The following is a 12,678-nucleotide window of genomic DNA, read 5'->3' as shown; positions in this document are numbered from 1 at the left end:
TCCAACTTTACAGCTGCAGTTCCTCCAGTGTCCACTAAAGTCTGTCTCCTGCAGTGAGTCAGTCCCCATAGAGCCCCATGTTAAAATGTCTAACTGTACAGCTGTCGGGTTGAATGTTTATACAACATACTGTACATTATATTAAGACTGTCTGAGTGTGTGTAATTTTTTGTGTGTGTGCGTGTGTGTGTGTGTCTGTGTGTGTGTGTGTGTGTGTGTGTGTGCGTGTGTGTGTCTGTGTGTGTGTCTGTGTGTGTGTGTGTGTGTGTGTGTGTGCGTGTGTGTGTGCGTGTGTGTGTGTGTGTGTCTGTGTGTGTGTGCGTGTGTGTGTGTGTGTGTGTGTGTGTGTGTGTGTGTGTGTGTGTGTGGATGGGTGGGTGGGTGGGTGTGTGTGTGTGTGTGTGTGTGTGTGTGTGTGTGTGTGTGTGTGTGTGTGTGTGTGTGTGTGTGTGTGTATGTGTGTGTGTGTGTGTGTGTGTACCTCAGTGAGGCAGCTGGGCCCACATCCAGCAAGGGGGCTGGTCAGAGGCAGGACCAGCAGCTACCTCCCTGCTCTCCCCTCCTCCCACTCTTTCTGTCTCTCTCTGTGGAGGGATGGAGGTCTAAAAGCAGGGAGGCAGAGTCTCAGCCTGACACTCTGCCTAGTGGTGCCTTCACTGCCTCATGGTGCCTTCACTGAGTCTCGGACCCCCCCTCTTTGAACCAATGACGCTAAAACTGGACTCTGTTCTCCTGTGCTCCCCCAGCTCAGCCAGATGAACACACACAGGAGAGGACTTACAGCCAAGGTAAGAAAAACCAACCACACAGCTTTGAGAGCAGGCGGCTTGATCAGACCCAACGTCTCTGGAAACCTGCTGAGATTGTCTGGAGTTAGATGTCAGAGAAACAGAGTCAGAGTGATACCTAATGTGTGATGTAATGTGACTGTAAATGATCCAATTATACACAAAACATGTTCTGCACGTTTTATACTCAGTAACACAGACACATGCAACCACAACTTCACTGGTTCAGAGGCAGTGGTAGAGTTGGTCGTCTCTCAGCCCAAATGTCAGGTTTGATGCCCAGCTTCTGCTACTACATGTTGACACTTAACCTTAAGTTGCTCCTTCTGCTTGTGTGTATGAATGAATGAGTTAATACTGATGGACTCTTTACCCAGCAGCCTCTGCCATCAGTGTGTGAATGTGTATGAATGGATGAGTTAATACTGATGGACTCTTTACCCAGCAGCCTCTACCATCAGTGTGTGAATGTGTATGAATGGATGAGTTAATACTGATGGACTCTTTACCCAGCAGCCTCTACCATCAGTGTGTGAATGTGTATGAATGAATGAGTTAATACTGATGGACTCTTTACTCAGCAGCCTCTACCATCAGTGTGTGAATGTGTATGAATGAATGAGTTAATACTGATGGACTCTTTACTCAGCAGCCTCTACCATCAGTGTGTGAATGTGTAGCTGTTTCTCAAGTGTTCTCTGTGTTGTTTCTTGATGTGTGTCTGTGTTGTTCCTTGTTGTGTGTCTGTGTTGTTCCTCGATGTGTGTTTGTGTTGTTTCTTGATGTGTGTCTGTGTTGTTCCTTGCTGTGTGTCTGTGTTGTTCCTTGTTGTGTGTCTGTGTTGCTCCTGATTGCGTGTCTGTGTTGTTTCTTGCTGTGTGTCTGTGTTGTTCCTCATTGTGTGTCTGTGTTGTTCCTCATTGTGTGTCTGTGTTGTTCCTCGTTGTGTGTCTGTGTTGTTCCTCGATGTGTGTGTTGTTCCTCGATGTGTGTCTGTGTTGTTCCTCGTTGTGTGTCTGTGTTGTTCCTTGTTGTGTGTCTGTGTTGTTCCTCATTGTGTGTCTGTGTTGTTCCTCGTTGTGTGTCTGTGTTGTTCCTCGTTGTGTGTCTGTGTTGTTCCTCATTGTGTGTCTGTGTTGTTCCTCGTTGTGTGTTTGTGTTGTTTCTTGCTGTGTGTCTGTGTTGTTCCTCATTGTGTGTCTGTGTTGTTCCTCATTGTGTGTCTGTGTTGTTCCTCGTTGTGTGTCTGTGTTGTTCCTCGATGTGTGTGTTGTTCCTCGATGTGTGTCTGTGTTGTTCCTCGTTGTGTGTCTGTGTTGTTCCTTGTTGTGTGTCTGTGTTGTTCCTCATTGTGTGTCTGTGTTGTTCCTCGTTGTGTGTCTGTGTTGTTCCTCGTTGTGTGTCTGTGTTGTTCCTCATTGTGTGTCTGTGTTGTTCCTCGTTGTGTGTTTGTGTTGTTTCTTGTTGTGTGTCTGTGTTGTTCCTCGATGTGTGTTTGTGTTGTTTCTTGATGTGTGTCTGTGTTGTTCCTTGCTGTGTGTCTGTGTTGTTCCTCGTTGTGTGTCTGTGTTGTTCCTTGTTGTGTGTCTGTGTTGCTCCTGATTGCGTGTCTGTGTTGTTTCTTGCTGTGTGTCTGTGTTGTTCCTCATTGTGTGTCTGTGTTGTTCCTCATTGTGTGTCTGTGTTGTTCCTCGTTGTGTGTCTGTGTTGTTCCTCGATGTGTGTCTGTGTTGTTCCTCGTTGTGTGTCTGTGTTGTTCCTCGTTGTGTGTCTGTGTTGTTCCTCATTGTGTGTCTGTGTTGTTCCTCGTTGTGTGTCTGTGTTGTTCCTCGTTGTGTGTCTGTGTTGTTCCTCATTGTGTGTCTGTGTTGTTCCTCGTTGTGTGTCTGTGTTGTTCCTTGTTGTGTGTCTGTGTTGTTCCTCGATGTGTGTCTGTGTTGTTCCTCGATGTGTGTCTGTGTTGTTCCTCGTTGTGTGTCTGTGTTGTTCCTCGTTGTGTGTCTGTGTTGTTCCTCGTTGTGTGTTTGTGTTGTTTCTTGTTGTGTGTCTGTGTTGTTCCTCGATGTGTGTCTGTGTTGTTCCTCAATGTGTGTCTGTGTTGTTCCTTGATGTGTGTTTGTGTTGTTTCTTGTTGTGTGTCTGTGTTGTTCCTCGATGTGTGTCTGTGTTGTTCCTCGATGTGTCTGTGTTGTTCCTCGTTGTGTGTTTGTGTTGTTCCTTGATGTGTGTTTGTGTTGTTTCTTGTTGTGTGTCTGTGTTGTTCCTCGTTGTGTGTCTGTGTTGTTCCTCGTTGTGTGTTTGTGTTGTTCCTTGATGTGTGTTTGTGTTGTTTCTTGTTGTGTGTCTGTGTTGTTCATCGATGTGTGTCTGTGTTGTTCCTCGATGTGTGTCTGTGTTGTTCCTCGTTGTGTGTTTTTGTTGTTCCTCGTTGTGTGTCTGTGTTGTTCCTCGTTTTGTGTTTGTTTTGTTCCTCGATGTGTGTTTGTTTTGTTCCTCGTTGTGTGTCTGTGTTCTGACTCTGTGTAGTCACTCTGTTTAACTCAGAGCTCCATCTGACTTTTATTTCTCTCTGTGGTTTTGGTTGATGCCAGAATTGCTCTGATGACGCTCGGTGACTCCCGGGGCCGGGAGAATGGGGGTCGATTCAGGGTTGGGGCCATGTCACTCAGAGCTGGAGCATTAGTGTTTCCTTCCGAGAGCAGCAGACAGACTGCTTATAGAAAAGATAAATAATTTCTCCTCTTACATGATAATAAGCCTCCTAATGTAAACTTTAAGATGATCACCAAAACTCTGACTCAGAGATGAAACTGGCTCTCTCATCTGATCATCACCACACACACACTTTCACATCATTGAATTAGTAAAAAGAATAATCTCAGCTCACAGTCCAGAGAAGCAGCAGACAAAGCTGCAGAGAGTCAGGACAGTCTGAAACGGTCCTGTAGGGAGTCAGGCTCAAGGGAGTCAGGGCCAGAGGTGTTAAGTAACTAAGTACAAATACTTTGTTACCTTACTTAAGTACAAATTTTGGGTATCTTTACTTTACTGGAGTAATTATTTTTCAGCCATCTTTTTACTTCTACTCCTTACATTTTCACGCAATTATCTGTAATTTCTACTCATTACATTTTAAAAATAGCCTCGTTACTCTTATTTCACTCTGGCTTGTCATCGTTCAAAAAAACACACTCAAAAGCAATCCTATCCAGATAAATTGCGCCATCCGGATAGAGTGAATTTGATTGTGGTTGGATGAGAAGTATAAACATATACCATTCCGACACCCTATTGGTTTGTACGCGATCCATCGCACCTGCAAATGACACAAATCACGTCATACTCCAGCAAGGAAATAGCAGACGTATGTAGCCTAGTACAAAGATGTCCGTGGCAGAGCAACTAGTGATCATATCTTCAGCTCCATGAAACACATGTTAATGCTCAGTAGTACACATATATGGTTCTTTAATGTATTTGCATTGTACTAAAATGCGTTCATTTTCAATGGGCATAAATGTGGATGAAACAGGTGCATCCCAAATTTTTCAACATTAACATTTTAATATAACATTATAGTCATTATGGCCTTTAGAAAAATGTTTTTTTGGGGAGGTGGGGTAGTGCACTATAGGCCCCTGTGGCGCGGCCTAAGCTTTTGTGCTTAATGGCATTTTTTTCCCCTTACATTACCTTTACTTTTATACTTTAAGTAGTTTTGAAACCAGTACTTTTACACTTTTACTTGAGTAAAAAGCTTGAGCTTCAACTTCTACAGAAGTCTTTTTAAAACCTAGTATCTATACTTCTACCTGAGTAATGAATGTCAATACTTTTGACACCTCTGGTCAGGACTGTAGGGAGTAAGGAAAGTCTGAGACGGTCCTGTAGGGAGTCAGGACTGTAGGGAGTCAGGACAGTCTTAGACAGTCCTGTAGGGAGTCAGGACTGTAGGGAGTCAGGACAGTCTGAGAGGTTCCTGTAGGGAGTCAGGACTGTAGGGAGTCAGGACAGTCTGAGAGGTTCCTGTAGGGAGTCAGGACTGTAGGGAGTCAGGACAGTCTTAGACAGTCCTGTAGGGAGTCAGGACAGTCTGAGAGGTTCCTGTAGGGAGTCAGGACTGCAGGGGAAGATCTTCTTAAAATGTTTCAAAGAATCAAACTGCTAGAGCTAAAATCATCAGAGGAAGAGAAAGACGAAAAGTCCTTGTTTCAAACATTTAAAAACATCTAAAGAAATGATCATTCAAAACAAGCAGACAGAATGAAAAGTATAACAGATTAACAATAAGTAAAACGTGAGTCACTTCAAGTGGTCACCTGAGTAACTGCAGTTTGTTACACGCCTGTATTAGCTTAATTCAGGATGCTGCTTTAAACATTTGCAGATTTTCAGATGACTCAGCAGTATGAGGGAGAGATTTTCTAAAACACATGTTCATTCAGAGTGAAGTCACACATGACTAACATCTCAATCATTTACTCTCATCTTTTATTAGCGACATGTTCAACACTCGGCTGTGACTCAGTCCAACTTCTAACTGTGACAGGATGTCCACTTAACCACAAGCGGGGGACATATAATCATCAACTTCTGGAGAATTCGTTTGATGGAATGAAATCTGCAGATGATTGTTGAAGAGATAAAATGGATTTATGTGAAATCTCAGAATCAGAGAGAGCCGGGGGCAGGTCGAGGAGAGAGAAAGTATTATGGAATGTTTTTCTTTAAAAATGAAGGATATTTGAGATGAGATGAGATAAGATACGATAAGATAAGATACATTTCAGAGAATCTGTTTGGGTGCAGAACCAAACCAGACAGTGACGGAGTTGCAGAGAGTTAGAGCAGACGTTTGTGTAAAAGGAGAAGAGCAGTGAGGAGAGGACAAATCCATGGGGAGCGCCAGGGCTGCATGTGATGCTCCCCAGCCTCCTGTCAATCAGGAGGTTAGTGATCCACTGACAGGAGGAGGCAGGTACTGAGAGCTGGTTCCATTTGTGCTGAAGGATATCTGGGATGATGGTGTCACACACACACACACACACACACACACACACACACACACACACACACACACACACAAACACACACACACACACACACACACACACACACACACACACACACACACACACACACACACAAACACACACACACACACAAACACACACACACACACACACACACACACACACACACACACACACATCCTCTAAGGCCGCAATCTCACAGAGATGCGTCGCTACAGGAGCGGGCGCTCATAAAACGCATCAAGCTGCGTGCCCAAGGCGGCGATTAAAGGTTATTTGGTAACAGAGGATTCAAGCAGACTCCGAGCTCTCGCTGTTGCTGTCCTATTGGATGAGGAGGGGGCAGAGATTTTGGGTTCATGACATACTGAGCAAAAGAAGACAGTGAAGACCATCTCTTTAGTGAGCTGTGTCTACACGCTACTCATTCTTCTTCGTGGGAGAGAAAGAGGTAAAGTAGTAAGGCCCACCTCTTGACTGATTTGATTGGCTCCCTGTGCCAGCTGTAACATTGATGAGCGGTGCGACTAAAATAATAATAATAATAATAATAATAATAATAAATAATAATAAATAATAATAAATAATAATAAATAATAAATAAAATAATAATAATAATAAATAATAATAAATAATAATAAATAATAAATAAAATAATATTTTATATATTGTGCCGAGGATCTCTGAGGGTCTGGTTCTGTGCTTAGGGTCTTTGACGGGTCTGGCAATGTGCCGAGGGTCTCTGAGGGTCTGGTTCTGTGCTTAGGGTCTCTGAGGGTGTGGCTATGTGCTTAGGGTCTCTGAGGGTCTGGTTCTGTGCTTAGGGCCTCTGAGGGTCTGGTTCTGTGCTTAGGGTCTCTGAGGGTCTGGTTCTGTGCTTAGGGCCTCTGAGGGTCTGGTTCTGTGCTTAGGGCCTCTGAGGGTCTGGCACAACTGGGGGACAACTGGGCCGAGTGTGAGTGAACCCTGAAACAGACTGACAGACAAACAGACAGTACACGTCTGTCTGTCTGCACGCTTATGTAAATGAAGCAGAGCGAGTTATACAACATGATGAGTCAGAATCTGTTTTTGATGAACAGACGGAGCAGCAGAAGACGAGTAAACAAACATCTTTGATTTTGCTGGATGATAAGAGATTATTTAGATCCAGCTTTAGATTGTTGGCTTCATATGTTTAAACTGTTTGTTTAGTTCAGCCCAGGATCAGCACAGAGACGTATTAGATTTATTTAAAGATGTCGCTGAGCCGGTCATGTTTGCTCCTCGACTCTTTCTGCAGTCAATAAGAAAGTTATTTTATACAGAGAGTCAGACAGTAGCTCAACATATTTCATATTTTATTATTATTTCATTGTTTTATAATAATAATAATAATATATTGGTTTTTTATAGCGCTTTTCTAGGAACCCAAAGACGCTTTGACAAAATATAAAACCATAAAAACAAAACAAAAAACGACGAGGACAGTACAATAAAGAAGTAATGTAGGGGGAGGAGGGGAGTTAGTGGTTGTAGGCAATATTGAAGAGGTGAGTTTTGGGGATTTCTTGAACGAGCTGAGTGTGGGGGAGTCTCTAATGTTTTTTGGGAGTGAGTTCCAGAGGGTGGGAGCAGCAACAGAGAAAGCCCTGTCCCCCCAGGACCGAAGGTTTGTCCTGCAGGGGGAGGGGGGGGGGGGCAGGAGGTTTGCATCTCCAGACCTGAGAGTGCGGGTGGGAGTGTGTTGGTGGAGGAGGTGAGACAGGTAGGGGAGAGCCAGGTTGTAAAGGGCTTTGAAGGTGATGATGAGGAGCTTGAAGTTGATACGCTGTGGGATGGGGAGCCAGTGGAGGTCATGAAGGACGGGGGTGATGTGGTCTCTGGTGTGGGAGTGTGTGAGGAGACGGGCTGCGGAGTTCTGAATGTATTGAAGTTTTTTGAGCGAGTGTGATGGTGATCCGTAGAGGAGACTGTTGCAATAGTCTAATCTGGAGGTAATGAATGCATGAGTGAGGGTCTCGGCAGCTAAAAATGAGAGGGATGGGCGGAGGCGGGCAATGTTTTTGAGGTGGAAAAAGGCTGTTTTGGTGATGTGTTTGATGTGTTTGTTGTAGGAAAGGGTTTGGTCGAAGATGACACCAAGGTTACGGATGTGGGGGGAAGGCAGCACTGTGGATTTGGGGCCGATGATGATGACTTCTGATTTGTCGCAGTTGAGTTTGAGAAAGTTGATTTGAAGCCAGGATTTAATTTCAGTGATGCAGTCAGTGAGGATTGAGTGAGTGGCAGGAGTGATGGCTTTGGTGGCGATGTGGAGCTGGATGTCGTCAGCAAAGCAGTGAAACTGCAGACCATAGCGGTGGATGATGTGACCAAGGGGGAGCATGTACATGATGAAGAGGAGGGGACCTAGTACTGAACCTTGGGGAACACCTTGGGAGAGAGGAGCAGTAGGGGATTTGCAGTGGTTAATGCTGATGAACTGGTATCTGTCAGAGAGGTGTGATTTGAGCCAGAAGAGAGCAGTGCCGGTGATGTTGAAGGTGGTTTCAAGATGGGAGAGAAGGATGGAATGGTTGATGGTGTCAAAAGCTGTGCTTAGGTCCAGTAGGACGAGGATGTTGAGATTTCTGGCATCAGAGGAGAGGAGAAGGTCGTTGGTGATCTTGAGGAGAGCTGTTTCTGTGCTGTGGTGGGAACAGAAACCAGATTGGAATGATTCATAAAGGTTATTGGCAGAAAAGTGGATTTTAAGTTGAGATGCAACTGCACATTCCAGAATTTATGAAAGAAAGGGGAGGTTGGAGATGGGTCTGAAGTTGTTTGGGATGTCAGGATTGAGTCCAGGTTTTTTTCAAAATGGGGGTGACAGCAGCAAGTTTGAGAGATGGCGGAACCTGTGGAAAAGGAGGCGTTAATTGTTGAGATAATGAGTGGGGATAGGGTAGGAAGGCAGGCCTTGACATATTTGTATGTATTAAAGGGGAATTAAACTATCTGAACACAAATGTCAAGAGTCACTGATTTAGTTTTGTGTGTTTGTTTATTTCAGTTTTAAGATATAAATTACTTTTATTTTGACATTCATCCTAGTGTTCATATTCCTAGATAAAGCTCTGAGTGTTTTATGTTCACTTTGTCAGATGTATCCTCAAGTTCCTCTTTTCACTGTGTGCACACATTTCCCTAGTCTTGTCCCCAGTGTTAATCAATTAATCAATCAATATTTTTATAGAGCCATTTCCTAACAACTATTGTCTCGAGAGGCTTTACAAAAGAGCATATGGATTAAGATGTAGAAAGGATTTCTCCTTCGTATTCCTTGTGTTCCTGTTGTCCACACTGAAACCCTTTTCACACATATGGAAATCTCCAGAAAAACTCCGGAGATTTCTATCAGGAGCTGTATGTGTGAACGCAACAGCCAAGTGTTTTACTCCGATATTACCCGGAGTTTATCCTGCCAGACCCCTAGTGTTTTTTCTGCAGATAATCCGGAGGAGTTGATGTCTGAAAATGGCTGAATATACTCCAGAGATTTTCAATTCGAGCCAATAGGAAGAGAGTGACATTTATATACAGTGACTGGCTAAAGTGTCTGCCCGCGACCACTACGATCTCTGTGCACGTAATAAAACGGCTGCATTATGTTTTCTGTTCATCAGTATGTTGTTCTCTTTTGTGGATGTTGTCATTCCATTGGATTACACATAGCATTGATATAAAGGCAAATATTGTCATTATAACGTCGTGTAGCGGACTCTGTTGCTTCGGCCGCTACTTCCGCATTGTTTATTTACGTCACGTCTTACGTCGGGAAATCCTCCGCGGCCCCTCCCCTCTTACAGGGAAAGTCCCCCGCTGTGAGGAACATATGTGAACGGCTAGTTCGGGATAATCTCTGGTGAAGTCCTCCTGTAAATATCTAGACATTATCCGGAGTGAAAATGGCTTAACTGAAAGCTCTACCTCCCACAGTACATTTAGAGACTGTAGGTACCACGACCAGGCCTGATAACTGAAGGCTCTACCTCCCATAATATATTTACCGTAATGTTCTCGAAGGGTAATATGGCACTATTAGCTCTTTAAGATAAGCTGCAGATCCAGACAAACCAAGTCATTTTCAGTTTAACACTCTCTCCTGTTCCTAACCGCTGTGTGGTTAAAGTGGAATCAATCTTCAGGTGAACTCTCGACCTGTTTGTTGTGTTGCTGTGTAGGCAGGCAGCAGATAATCTTCACTATTCTAACTGTGGTTACTGGTCCACACAGACATATTAAACAGGACACTGAATGTCTTACAACACTTTGTCTGTTGTCTTACATCGTGTGTGTTCAGTGTGTAATGTCAATGCTTTGCTGTGTCTGACTGTCAGCTGCTTGTTTATCACTCTGGTGGAGGCGGAGTCATGGTGCAATCCTTCTTGGACAGCTCAGATTAGAACCGTTTCCTAGGGAACGAGTTCTGTTGGCTTCTCATGTTGGAAAACACATTAAGGAGCAAACAGTGAGTTACTATGTTGAATCTTTGTGAGTCCTAATGTCTTGGGTGTCTTTAGAGCGAGGGCTGTAAATCTATGGTGACATTTCAAACATGGCTGGAATCTGTGGTTTCCAGTCGTTCCAGTGCTCATACCAGTGGTCATACCAGTGGTCATACCAGTGGTCATACCTTGGGTGTATCCAGCTTTGGATAGTACAGAAAACTTCTCCTCAGAGCTCTTCATACTGTCCTTCACATGAATGTCCTGTGTTATCCTGTTCACCAGGTACAGATGTTTACCTGGCACAGATGTTTACCTGGTACTGATTTTCACCTGGTACAGATGTTTACCTGGTACAGATGTACTCCTGGCACTGATTTTCAGTTGGCACAGATGTTCACCTGGTACAGATGTTCAGTTGGAACAGATGTTCACTGATTACCAGGTACAGATGTTTACCTGGTGTTCAGTTGGTACTGATTGTCGTCACTTGTCGTACTTTATATTTGAACAAATTTTACGTGTTGTAATTCTTAAAGTCTAGTAAATTCCTTTTCATTATTTCTTTGGCTTGTTTTTTATTATTGCCTTGTTTTGTCTTATTATCAATCAATCAACCCATATGTTCATATGTAAAGCACCAATTAATAACAAATGTTATCTGTAGACACTTTACCAAAAGCAGGTCTAGACCACTTCATTATGCTATATAACAAAGACCCAACTGCGCACTAAACAACATTGAACTCATCCCACCCTGTCCCGTCTTATTGACCTGGGACCTGTGTCTGAGGAGTTCATCAGGGAGATGACTTCAGGCTTATGTTGATATTCTGACTGTTTATAACCCTGCAGTGGGTTGATGGATGTGTGTGAGAAGCATGCTCAAACCTGTATGCTTTAATATGTTGTTGGGGTTGTATCAAGTCAACTCTGGTTATATTCTTTAATAATTATATTTAATTATTATTAAGATAAATAACAATATCATTAAACTATGTTTAATCAACTCGGGGGAAACCACCCTGAAATCAGGGAAATATAACCAAAATATCACTAAAATCAGTCTGAAATTAGTTACTTAATTACTAATATTATTAATAATGAATAACTATATTTAATAAATAAAAGGTGTGAAATCCGTACACAAAGCCCTCATGTCCAGCTTATATCACAATGCAAATAAAGCAGTAATCACAAACAACTGCTCTCTTAAATTATAACAGAATTTATTTACATCAACATCAATCCAAAATCAATGAACTTAATCAAACAAATAACTATTAAAAACTAATCTAAGCAAACAAACATTATCAAGCAAAACTTGTGAATGAGGTGTAAAAGTGTAGTTGTGTGTGTGTGTGTGTGTGTGTGTGTGTGTGTGTGTGTGTGTGTGTGTGTGTGTGTGTGTGTGTGTGTGTGTGTGTGTGTGTGTGGATGAGAGAGAGAGGAGGGAGAGAGAAAACAAGATGGTGGAGAGAGACAATGCACCATGTGGCTTTGTTACATGGTGACAAAATGGTGGACAACAAAGGAAGCCGTGTGGCTGCCTTTTGAAATAGTTTGAGCTCTCTGAGCTGAGGTCAGTAACTGTTACTTAAACACCAGAAAACCAGTGGCCGGACTTTGATTCAACGGCAGGTACACTGGTCTTTCTGTTTGTGAAAGCCGTTGAATAAGGATAAACTAGCATAGCATTACACACATAGGCGAACACAGTGGTTCATCACAATAAAACAGATGCAGCAGCTTACAACAGATAATAAACAGAATGTGATGTCTCGTCAACGATGATGCATAATTATCAGTGGTTATAAAAGAAACATCACTATTTCTGAAACAATTTCTGCCCAGACCAAAGCTCTTACTTGGGGTAACTCCGGGTGATCATTGAAAAGTTGGTTAGATTGTCACTCTGTTGAATATTAAATCAACAGATTCAGGCAGGTTTCCTTCATGGCAGATGAAGGAGCAGGGTAGCGGGATTCAGAGCTTCGACCAGAGCACTGCTCTAGGGTCTTCTGGTTGCAGGAGCCGAGTTCTTTATGTGTCCTTATGGATTCAGAGATCAGTGGGCTTCCTTCAGCGCTCCTGTCCAGTTACGTTCAATGACGTCTTACGAAAAATCAAAGGAAAGAAACTCTTCCTTTTGTTTGAACCTGATAGCATCTGATTGTGCCCAAAACTCCTAAAAATATGCAGTGGAAGTAGTCAGCTGAATCCTCTGATGCTTGAATTCAGCATGTGAAAAGTTACCTAGACTGAGCAACCTCAGCTCTGGAGTTTAACCTATGTAAGTCAAGAGCAGGAAGATTGCCTCCTCGAATGCTGGAGTCCATCTTGTTGGAGAGTGTGTCCTCTGGTGTAGTAGACCACACTTGAAGAGAA

General features: G+C 43.2%; 1 protein-coding gene across 4 annotated transcripts in view; it reads left to right on the top strand.

The window, feature by feature from the left end:
* The first annotated feature begins 570 nt into the window (after window positions 1-570).
* The window catches only part of csf1a (colony stimulating factor 1a (macrophage)), a 32,922-nt gene continuing 20,814 nt past the window's right edge, over window positions 571-12,678 (top strand). For 3 of the 4 annotated variants that reach the window (XM_065955287.1, XM_065955289.1, XM_065955288.1), the window contains exon 1: window positions 571-788. In XM_065955287.1, coding sequence (XP_065811359.1) covers window positions 756-788 — 33 coding nt within the window. In that variant the 5' untranslated portion in view covers window positions 571-755. The remainder of the gene's footprint in view (window positions 789-12,678) is intronic. The other variant, XM_065955290.1, reaches the window with a different exon arrangement.

The sequence above is a fragment of the Labrus bergylta genome, chromosome 5 (assembly GCF_963930695.1).
Source record: "Labrus bergylta chromosome 5, fLabBer1.1, whole genome shotgun sequence".
Taxonomy (NCBI): Eukaryota; Metazoa; Chordata; class Actinopteri; order Labriformes; family Labridae; genus Labrus; species Labrus bergylta.
The sequence above is the reverse complement of the archived record's forward strand: the minus strand, read 5'-3'. Positions and strand labels throughout refer to the sequence as shown.